The sequence below is a fragment of the Schistocerca serialis genome, chromosome 3, assembly GCF_023864345.2.
Source record: "Schistocerca serialis cubense isolate TAMUIC-IGC-003099 chromosome 3, iqSchSeri2.2, whole genome shotgun sequence".
NCBI classification, from domain to species: domain Eukaryota; kingdom Metazoa; phylum Arthropoda; class Insecta; order Orthoptera; family Acrididae; genus Schistocerca; species Schistocerca serialis.
In genome coordinates, this window is record NC_064640.1 from 359,508,539 (window position 1) to 359,520,892 (window position 12,354).

The 12,354-nt window shown below is 35.5% G+C and overlaps 1 protein-coding gene across 1 annotated transcript in view; it reads right to left on the bottom strand.

The window, feature by feature from the left end:
• The window catches only part of LOC126470164 (intermembrane lipid transfer protein VPS13A-like), a 762,201-nt gene that overhangs the window by 414,306 nt on the left and 335,541 nt on the right, over positions 1 to 12,354 (bottom strand). The window contains exon 28 of the mRNA XM_050097791.1: positions 4,039 to 4,300. Within this exon, the coding sequence (XP_049953748.1) occupies positions 4,039 to 4,300 (262 nt within the window). The remainder of the gene's footprint in view (positions 1 to 4,038; positions 4,301 to 12,354) is intronic.

Below are 12,354 nucleotides of genomic sequence, written 5' to 3' on the forward strand. Positions count from 1 at the left end.
AGGTGTTGTTAGTTAAACTTCATGGTGATAATGCAGGACTACTGTTGTTCATTTTCTCTGTTAATCACTCTCAAGATAAGATTAAGAACGAAATAAATAAATTAATTGTACCTGTAAGCTACTGAACATCCTTAACCTTTTCACTGCTATAGATGACCTCTTTGTGTTCTGTGCTGAGGATACTTTTGTTATGGCTGTACTGCTTGCCTAATGCCAGTATCTGAGCTGAGAGATGGCATTCTGGCGGACATGATGTACTTATCATCCAATTTTTTTAAATATAGGATGCAAATTATTTGATTTTTGTATATTTTACAGTCTGATATCTTCAATTAATAAGGAACTGAATTTCTTTTCATTATCCATCACACTTACTGCACTACAACAAATTAAGTAAAACATTGTCTGTGCTAAGGCAAGACATTATGGCCAATATGAAAACTACAGGTGTGAAAATTTGATTTTTCCACATATTACAGATTGATATTTGCATTCTATAAAGAACTGATTCTTTTTCATTATCCAGCATATTCACTGCACTGCATCAAATTAAGTAAAGAACTGCATGAAATTTTAAAGAGTTGGCAGATTTAAAAATGCATGGTATAAACTTTGCATGTGGTAGATTTCAGTTCTCACACAGCAGTGAATTAAATGTAGATAAGGTATCAAAATTTTATTTAAAATATAGAGCAGAATGATATTTCATTTCATTCTCGAGTTATTCGGTTTTATATGCGATGTACAGTTGGACACAACATGCTCTGTTCCATCCATTCAGACTTGCCAGCTGCTATGAAACATGTATCATCCATTTTTAAGAACACTGTTTTGTGAAAAAAATTAATTTTTGCACATTTTAGAGTCTGATATCTTTGTTTGATAAAGAACTGAATTTCTTTTCATTATATGACATAGATACTGTGTTGCATCAACCTAAGTAAAACTTTTTCTGAAATTTTAAATTTTGCAGAGGAAAAAACTCATTCCGTAAACTTTTCATGTGGTTGATTTTAGTTCATATATTGCAGAGAATGAAATGTATATAAGACATTGAAATCTTATTTAAAATTAGTTGCAGAAGGATATCTCATTTCATTCTCAAGTTGCTGGGTTTTATATTCAAAGGATGGCTGCTCGCATTGCACCCATTCATGTCCCTGTGCATCAGGAACCATGAGGTCATAACAATTGTTGTATCTTATAAATAATGCAAGATATCAAAATGAGGTTTTCTGCAAATTATGGGATGAAATAAGGCACATAAGTTTCACAATAAACACTGAAAACCTTTTTATTCACTGATATGTGGGAGCAACTCATCCGCACCAGTGAGAGGTCGGCAGCTCAGGACGTATTCAGACTCCATAGCACTATAGGAAAATCCAAGTGGCACCTTTATACACATCCACAACACCTGGGGAATGGCATAGCAGGAGGTGTACACATGCTCACAGCAGTGAAAGGGTTAAGCACTAAATATGTGAAACCATAAAACAATATTTGTGTGAGAAACTGATAAAGGGCAATAAATGTCATATTTCAAAGTGTGAAGCTGTAGGTGGTATAACAATAATGTACTGATGAAAATTCTGAAGTTATAACATTTCTCTTTGACTTGATGAAAGAGTGTTTTTTTCCCTATAAGAATACTACAGAGTTAGTAAACATTGTATGCATGTCAGAGTGCTGGCAAAGTATTACAATCCCTGCACTTTATTGGCTTTCAGCTAAGTGATGTTGGGGGGTCTGTGGGTAGACATGGTGAAGTTCATCATATTTAATATTACACCTCCTCACTGTGTAGCCCACAACCAGCGGTGTGGCAAAGATGCATTGGAGGGGAGAATAGGCAACAGTGTTAGCTATAGTAGTTATTTAAAGCTAATAATATCAGTATGTGAACATTTTTTGTAGCTTAATAAATTTTTTCTTGTGACTGTAATGACACAGATGATAGTTTATCATCCGTGAAGAGCAAATACGTTAATTTAAGAATGGTCTGGTGTACAGCTTTCACTTCTTGTGAAGGTTCGTTTCAATGCACACTCCAGTATAGCGCAAGGCTTTCAATTTTTAAGCAATTCCTACACTGTGAACAGGATGATCTTAGCTATATACTTTTTAGAAAAAATACTACCTGAATACAGTATTCAAAAGAGCTGTTGTGGAACTAGAAAGAAAATAGAGGTACTGGCTAGATGAAACTTTGGTGCAGTCCAAATGGCAAATATTTCACACAAAAGGCTGCATTCTAAGATGAACTGCTGCCCAGAACATGGATTAATCATTTGAGAAGGTTTCATTTACAGGGTGTTTCAAAAATGACCGGTATATTTGAAACGGCAATAAAAACTAAACGAGCAGCGATAGAAATACACCGTTTGTTGCAATATGCTTGGACAACAGTACATTTTCAGGCGGCCAAACTTTCGAAATTACAGTAGTTACAATTTTCAACAACAGATGGCGCTGCAAGTGATGTGAAAGATATAAAAGACAACGCAGTCTGTGGGTGCACCATTCTGTACGTCGTCTTTCTGCTGTAAGCGTGTGCTGTTCACAACGTGCAAGTGTGCTGTAGACAACATGGTTTATTCCTTAGAACAGAGGATTTTTCTGTTGGAATTCCACCGCCTAGAACACAGTGTTGTTGCAACAAGACGAAGTTTTCAACGGAGGTTTAATGTAACCAAAGGACCGAAAAGTGATACAATAAAGGATCTGTTTATAAAAAAACAATTAACTACAGGCACAGGCAGACATATGTAAAGGCAAATGGGTTGGGAAGAGATGTCAGTTGAGGTGGAAGTACAGAGGAGATATATATATATATATATATCCTCTGTACTGTAGACAACATGGTTTATTCCTTAGAACAGAGAATTTTTCTGGTGTTGGAATTCCACCGCCTAGAACACAGTGTTGTTGCAACAAGACGAAGTTTTCAACGGAGGTTTAATGTAACCAAAGGACCGAAAAGTTGTTGAGAAGAGATGTCAGTTGAGGGGAGAAGTGGAAGTACAGAGGATATATATATATATATCCTCTGTACTTCCATTTGCCTTTACATATGTCTGCCTGTGCCTGTATATGTGTGGATGTCCTTTTTCCCCCCTAAGGTAAGTCTTTCCACTCCTGGGATTGGAATGACTCCTTACCCTCTCCCTTAAAGCCCATATCCTTTCGTCCCCTCTCCTTCCCTCTTTCCTCATGAAGCAATCTTGGGTTGTGAAAGCTTGAAATTTGTGTGTGTGTTTGTGTTTTTTATTGTCTCTATCAACATACTAACGCTTTTGTTTGGTAAGTTACAGCATCTTTGTTTTTTTATATATATATATATATATATATATATATATATATATATATATATATATATATATATATATATATATGTCTGTGTATGTGCGGATGGATATGTGTGTGTGTGCGAGTGTATACCTGTCCTTTTTTCCCCCTAAGGTAAGTCTTTCCGCTCCCGGGATTGGAATGACTCCTTACCCTCTCCCTTAAAACCCACATCCTTTTGTCTTTTCCTCTCCTTCCCTCTTTCCTGATGAAGCAACTGTTGGTTGCGAAAGCCTGAATTTTGTGTTTGTGTTTGTTTGTGTGTCTATCAAAATGCCAACGCTTTCGTTTGGTAAGTTACATATATAATTTTTGTCCCTGTATTGACCCATGGTATTTAGTGAGACTGCTTCATGCCATAATATCAAATCCATTATCCTTGTTTGCATCATCTTTTTCTCAAAGGGTTAAACTATGGTTCATAAATTAAAGACAACATTCTACTTTTTAAAGTTTTCAGAATGATAATGTTGGTTACTCATTGGTAATGTTCTGAGGCTGTGGTGCATATTGTCCCCAACTAATTTCAGCATGTCAAATGAATATTTTAGATAATAAAATTGTGATGTAAAAGACATTGGAGTAATGGTGTAATGAAACCCTGCAAATGCAACTATAGCATTAGAATTACTCAGTAACTATTTTTCCTTAAATAGAACTTGTTTAAACAATGAGGCGAGAAACACCTACCTGACTTCCAAGGTCACCTACATAACCATGATTAACAACACCTCCATCTGCTGGTCTCTCTCCAGGAAGTGAATCCAAAATAAACCTTCCTAGGTTCACAAAAAATGGCACAGAGAAGTTGAGTCGGGTTCTTTCCACTAGTACATTAATGCACCGATCACCACCCTGTGTTTGATGGTAACTGATATCTATGACTGGTGGGGTGGAAACTGATATATTGCTGCTTTCCATTTTCATTTCACCACCATGAGACTGAAATATTCTGTAAAATTAATAAATCTTGCTGTAAAAAATGGCATATGAATGCTAAAATATGAGCCCATCAGTACAGGCACAGAAAGTATGTGTATGTAAGTGAATATCTTCTCATGCTGTTCCACTAATTTAGTTGATAAAACTTGTTTTCTCTGCAGCACAAAAAGAATACAACAAACTTTGCTTATTCAAGTAAGATTTCAATAGTTATAGTTTAACAGGTATGCATAAAAAACTTTTGTGTAATGTCTGTCATGGTCTGATGGGACAATACACACAGTATGGAGTCACTGTAAGGAGAAATTTCACCATGACAGGAATGAAAAAAAAAATTCACATTACCAGTAACAAGCCATTCAGATGATACTGCAAAAAAGTGAATAACATATCTTACAGAAATTGTGTTAAGGTTTAAAATCCCTATATATATATATATATATATATATATATATATATATATATATATATATATATATATATATATATATATATATATATATATATATATATATAAAAAACAAAGATGATGTGACTTACCAAATGAAAGTGCTGGCAGGGGTCGACAGACACACAAACAAACACAAACATACACACGAAATTCAAGCTTTCGCAACAAACTGTTGCCTCATCAGGAAAGAGGGACGGAGAGGGAAAGACGAAAGGATGTGGGTTTTAAGGGAGAGGGTAAGGAGTCATTCCAATCCCGGGAGCGGAAAGACTTACCTTAGGGGGAAAAAAGGACGGGTATATGTCTGCTTGTGTCTGTATATGTGTGGATGGATATGTGTGTGTGTGTGAGTGTATACCCATCCTTTTTTCCCCCTAAGGTAAGTCTTTCCGCTCCCGGGATTGGAATGACTCCTTACCCTCTCCCTTAAAACCCACAACCTTTCGTCTTTCCCTCTCCTTCCCTCTTTCCTGATGAGGCAACAGTTTGTTGCGAAAGCTTTAATTTTGTGTGTATGTTTGTGTTTGTTTGTGTGTCTGTCGACCTGCCAGCACTTTCATTTGGTAAGTCACATGATCTTTGTTTTTAGATATATTTTTCCTACGTGGAATGTTTCCCTCTATTATAACCCTATATATATATATATATATATATATTCAAGACCATGATGACTGCATAATGAGATTGCAGAGGACTGGAAACTAATCATATCACACATTTATAATGCAAGATACAAAAATTAGTTAAGATGTCACACACATATGCTACAAATTTTTGAATAAAGGACTTCAATACTCCACTACTGAATTAGTAAAAGGACTGTGAAGTAACCTACAAAGCTTCAAAAGTCACTATATTTTGCCTGCAACACTGAAGAAATTTCTTTTAGAAAAAGAATTTAACAGGGTTATGGAGTATATGGGCAAACAATAAACAAAATTCAGCTATTTTTCGCAAGACTAATGAAATTTATAATGTTAAAAGAAAGGGAACTAGCCTTCTTGTATTCTGTCACTCATGTGCAATTAAAAATAATAGTATGCAATACAAAACTGTGTTTATAAGCCCTTTGATAGCTTTATTACCAGAACCTACACTACCAACATAGATTATGTATTGTAGATCATCATGTGTTATAAGATCGTGTGCCTTGTAACAATTATGTTTGAACTATGTATGCTGTTATATGCATTTACTCTTTAGTTTCCCTCTTATAGTTATATAGGTGTACAAATTATAATTCACATAAGCAATAAAACCACAAGTGCACAAAGGCACCTATGAAATTGGTGCGTCCTTTATACAGGGTGTCTTAAAAGAAAGTTTGTGCTTGACGTGTCAAAATAAAAAAGGAGTTTGAAGTCTATCAACAAAATCTTTATTTATTATTGACATAAACAGTTTAGGAATTAACTTCTTAATGTCACTGAAATGCAATCCAGGACACCTATGGCACTCATTTAAATGGTGAAAAAATTTTGCATGATTGCTTGGTGTGTAGACACTGGGATGGCTGCCATTTCAGTACAGATCTATTCTTTCAGTTGCTCTGGAGAAGTTGAATTATTTTTGACATACACTTTACATTCGACATATCCCCATAAGAAAAAATCCATGGGGTTCAAATCTGGACTGCATGGGGGCCAATTCATGTCACCCCTCCTGGAGATCAATCTGGCATGGAAAATTTCATGAACTCGCAGTATAGACACATTGGACGTATGTGCTGTGGCTCTGTCTTGCTACAACCATTTTCTGTGGTGATAATCAGAAAAGTTTTGCAACTCAGGCACTAAAACATCATTTAATATCATCACATAATGTTCTGAATTCACTGTACTGCACGACCACTCTCGTCCTTGAAAAAGTACAGGTCACTTATTCCTTGAGCCAACATCATAGGCCCAGCAATAACTTTTGGTGAATTAAGTATTTTCTCATGTTTCTATTTGGGATTTGTTGCACTCCAGTAGCAGTGATTTTGCTTATGGCATGAATGTTAAGGTGAAAATGAGTGCCGTCAATACTGAATGTTATTACATGAAAGGCACTGTCACATCATTAACGAACTGCAGCCTATGTCTGGCAAATTAAGGCTTTAATTCTTGCAACCAAATGGATCTTGTAAGGGTGCAGTTTAAAGTCTTTTTGCATAATTCACTGCAGTGATGATCTATACACATTTAAAGATCTTGCATGCTTATGAATGGAGAAGTTAGGACCGTCATGAACAGACCAATTTACACTCTCTACAGATTTGCCCATTCCTGATTACCTTGGTCACCTGGATTTCAGTTTGTCCAGTGTTGAACTGGTTTCCTCAAACATTCTGATCCATTTTCGGATGAGGGGATCACTTGGAGGAACATTTACATTATACAATCCATGACCACTGCAAAATTTCCTCCACAATACAATTGCCAAATCACATTTTTGTAAAATTCTCACAGAAAGAATTCAAAGTCCACTCCTAGAGAAGTGCTCCATATTGATTGAATTTATAAAATCCATGCAAGCAATGAACGTATCCATTACAATCCTCCGATTCGTTGCACATGCGTAGGCAGCTCTTTAAATATAAACTTTCTTTTGAGACACTCTTCATTAAAAAGACTTAATGTCAATATAATATCTCAGAACACACATCAGAGACGTTCACATAGTATTCATACTGTCTGCCCAGGGGCCAGTGGTATACAGTTGATGCATAAATGTTTAGGGATGGACTGCCTGTTTCTTCTTGTCTTAATGGTTATTTGCATCTGTTCTGAGAGAGACTGATAATGTCTCAACACTAGAATCTCATTTTAATAGATGATATATAGATTCATACATAAAATATATAAATTTTGGCTATGTTTCTCTTATTATTTAAACATGGTTATGTACTGTAACACACTGTGTGCATAAAAGTAAGGCAAAATTGTCCTCATCCCAAAAACTGCAAGGCTCTGCTAGGCACAATCTTATGGTTGTACCCCTTGCCTTCTTATGACCTTTGAACTGACTTATCCCATCAGTTGTAGGGAACCTAAAGCTAAAAACAGTCTTCAATTCCACTGGAAAAATCAATGCCTGAGTGGAAAGGTACTGTAAATGACATAAAAAATATCAATATTAATTGAAGATCGAACCCCATGCCTTTGGATTACTAGTCTGATACTTCCCCATTTAGCAACAGTAATTTTAGCTCATAACAAATCATCAGACTGTAGGGAATTATTACAGTGAAACTGTACAATATTTAAAAAGTCACTCATTATAGCATGTGGTGGTTTCTGAGGCTTCCACAAAAATTTATGGTCATGAATAACTACAGATGGCCTATAAAAAACAAATACGTGATACGGACTGTTTTTCAGATGCCAGGAATTTTTATATCTGACATGAAAAGAAGTTTGTTGTTATAGTGTCACAGACAGTGTGAGATACATATATAAAGATGCAGCGACAGATAACATTTAAGGGCTTTTTTATTGAAGAATCGGACGCTGCTAGGGATGAACTGTGACAAGAGATACACCATGGATAAAATGCCACAAAAAGTCAGGCAACTGTGGTACTAAAACAATCGACTTGACTGGGGAAAAAGATGAAGAATTACAGCCAACTATAAGCTAAGCCAGGTGGTTGGGATGGGTTGGTGGGTGGGGGTGGAGGGGGGGGGGGATATAAGACAACAAGGATGACCAGACAGGTCAGCAAAAAGTATTGAAGAAGGAGAAGTTTTGACTCTTCACAATGAGAAGAATGTTCAAAATTTAACATACATTAATCATGAGATTATCAGAGTTTGGTAATCAGAGCAGACTGGAAAAAAACTCGTAGCTGGAATTGGACCACAATCTTTTAATATGAAATATCACGACCACAAAACACATAAAAGTACAGTGTATACAATATGCTCAAAATGCCTTAATAGGGAATTACATCATATATGTTACTAACTGCATTCATATGAAACAAGTAGCTCAAATTACTTGTAAAGAAATTCAGATGAGGTAAAGAAAACACAAAACAACAATATGAAGTCTTTCCATAATGAACATGAACAAAACAGTTCGTAATAATTCATCACATGATGTGAATTTATTGGAAAGTTACAACTGTTATTTTAACATATAGTTTTATTTTTGTTTAAATGTGCATAACGTAACCTAGCTGCACATTTGGACATGCACATTTGTTGTTAAGCCTTACAAAACTGCGAAAGTCAAAAATACAAAGACACGCTGAACTACGCCGCAGTCAGCAACTGTAGAATTATGGATAAAATGGGAATCATATAGACAACTAGATGCATGTTAGAAGTTTATTCACACCTTCACCTAGGTTTCAACACATATAAACTTGTCTTCCTCAGAAGAAGTAATAACACGAGTTATATATATCGTGAAAAGAGAAATGAAGTCATCTGGCTTGGTCAACAATAAAATAATCCACTTAAATGCTATGGTGTAGTCATGTGGCTTAGTCAACAGTAAAAATGATCCATTTAACATATAAGGTAGATGTACATCACACACACAAACAGATAGCTGTTACTCTGTCCTGAACCACGGCTATGACTATTGCACTAAGTTCCATCGCTGTTACTATCAGCCAGCAGAACATGTCCCAATAATTCTTCAGATATTTGTATAAAAATAATTAGAAAAAAGTTTAATATTGCCACTCAGCGACTTAAATTTTGTTTTTTGTTGGTAAAATAGGCCCTATGGCAGAAAAAGTTTTGAATGAGTTACTTCAACTTAGTTCCAGCACTGGTCTATTAAAAGATAATAGACTGTTGTTGTAAAGCTGTTACTGAGAGTCTATCCCAAAATTCACAAATACTCTATTTTTTAAATATAAATGGATAAGAATGACTTCTGTGGGAATAAGTAAATTACTATTAAAATTGCAATGAGTTTGCAAAAACAGAATTGTATTGGTACATGAGGCAATGATAAAATAATCTGACATTCTACAAAAATAAAAGAGTAGAATGTGTATTGCCCACCTGAACCTAATTTTGTGATTTTAATATGTTGATAATCCACAACAAGTATGGATCCAAAACAAGTATGGCATTTATAAATGTTTCAGACGCACAAATTAAGACAAATCACCAGGACTCTTCACCAAGCATTTCCTGTGTAATGCAACAGAATTTCTGTATTTCAAACATTTTCATTCAGAATTCACATTTGGTTTATCTCATTACGACAATGATATAAGATGAAAAAATTTTATAAGGTATTATGTATAGTATCCTGATAATGGGATTTACATGATGGCAACACCAGACAAAAATAAGGAAAGGCAACCACTCGCCCTCAATTGATTCATGGATGGTGCATACACAGTAACTGATAAGAAATCTCTCTCTATCTCTGTCTTCCTTGCTCACTCTTTCACTGACCCACTCTCGCATAAACACACACACACACTCACATGCGCGCAGCCATGTTGATACGACTGTTCACATGCAGTTGGATGCACAGAAAATTATTGTGGTATCTCGAATGGGGAAAGACAAGGCAAGTAGGGTAAGCATGGGATAGGGAATTATATTCAGGCAAAGGAAGATGGGTGACTTACAGCAGCAGTTACAAAATGAGGATTAATTTTTATAACAATCACAAAACAGAGGAGGTGGGGCATCCCAATATGTCTTGCCCTATATATGTTGCCCACTTACAGTTAGAAAGAGAAAGAGAGAGAGAGAGAGAGAGAGAGAGAGAGAGAGAGAGAAATTATTTCTATCAGAAAAACAGTGAACACACAAACACTAATGCAATTTAGTAATTGGGGCTACGTATTTCTCTGGATTACTCACCATTCATTTACTGTGAGAGGTTGCTTTTCCTCACTCTTGATTCTAACTGTAAAATCTGATAATTTAGGGCAGACTTTTTCCATAATCTTATAAGTATGTGTGATGGTCAGCTATAATAGTTCCCCAATAGTATTTTGCACTGGTGTAAGATAATGACATATAGTTAATAAACAATGCTTGTATAAACAGAATTAGTTTGTCATTTTTAAAAGTTTTATTTTTTTCTTTATATATGCATAAGTGGTTACACCATATATTTCTTTGAGAGTTTTCGTTTGATTCAGCAATTGAAAACTGAGTTTCTGACACCTTACTTTGTTTAGATTTCTAGATACTGTATAAGATATACAGGATAATTTTCAACTCTACTTATGAGCATTCAAATGCTGATCAGGGCTCTTTGTCAAGTGTTTTAACAACAGAAACTCTTGGTGTCAACAGCGGCTTGTCACAGAGTTCCAGAGCAATTAATTTGGTTTGTTACCACAGTTACTTTTGTGAATATAGTGCACTTAGAATATCTGCATACCATTCCACATTTATGTAATATAAAATAATGCATGTAGTGTTTGCAAAGAAAACATTTCTGTTGACCCACTGTTTACAACACAGTTAAATAACCTCTTACCTCTTTGCCCTCAGACTTGAACTGTGTTCTGCTCAGCCCTGTCTCAGGTTTTGCTTTTAGCAGTGTTAGTTGCACATTAGCAGTCATACAGTATGGACGGGCTTACGAATCTCCAGGAATTCTTGAGCATGTAAGACAGTCCACGGTGCACCATTGTACAATGAATCATGATCATGGCAGTCATCATTTTGAACAGCTCCTGCAAAATAGTACGGTAACAAGTTCTTTCCATCACTCTTTGTTTTGTAATGTTTTCTTATCTGTTCTTGTACACATGATAGTGTGCTACCACTGGTAATGTTCAAGTCTGGGGGTAGAGGAGTATGATGGCATTTAACTGTGTTGTTAGCAGGAAGCACCATCACTCATTGGAAACTTCTTTTAAAAGACATTTGATATAACATTTATTTGCACTGGAATATGCATATTTTCAGCACAATATAAAAGTAACTGGAGCAACAAACCAAATGGATTACCCTTCAACAACCTCTCTCAACTAAGTGTCGTTCCATATAAACAGTTAGCATACAACCCTGATCATTTTCTGATAATTTATTAGTAGATCTGAGACATTTTTCTAGCTCCATATTGTCTCTGATAATTATGTTTCATATTACTGGAATCAAAAAATCCTGCTGCTGTTGATAAATGACACTGAAATTTTCTGACATGTTGATTTTCAAGTCGATAAGTTTCTCTCAATTTGTAACACACTGCAAGAAAGCAGTAAGCCAACTTATATGCATATTTCATCTGAACAAGAAATTCATTAAAAGCTACAGGATATAATAAAAATGTAATGATCTTCTGTGTGTCTTGGTATTCCCTGGGCAAGTGAGTGGTAAATTTTACATACAGGACATTAACACACATTTCAGCTATAGCGTATATAATGTGGTGTGTAGATCATTTTGCCTTGATTGAAACTAATTATGTACTACCATTAATGCCATTTACAATGAAAACAAATTTATGGAAGTTGCAGCCAGTAATACAAGGCGTGCTGAAAAGCAATGCCTCCAAAGTTTTTATGTGATAACTCGAAAAGCTTTTTAAATAAAACAAATGTTTTTAACATTCTATATCTTCATTCCACATGTCTACATATTTGCAGTCCTCTGTTGCTAGAGGGCTCTGAACTGTGGCATGTAACATGCAGTGTCT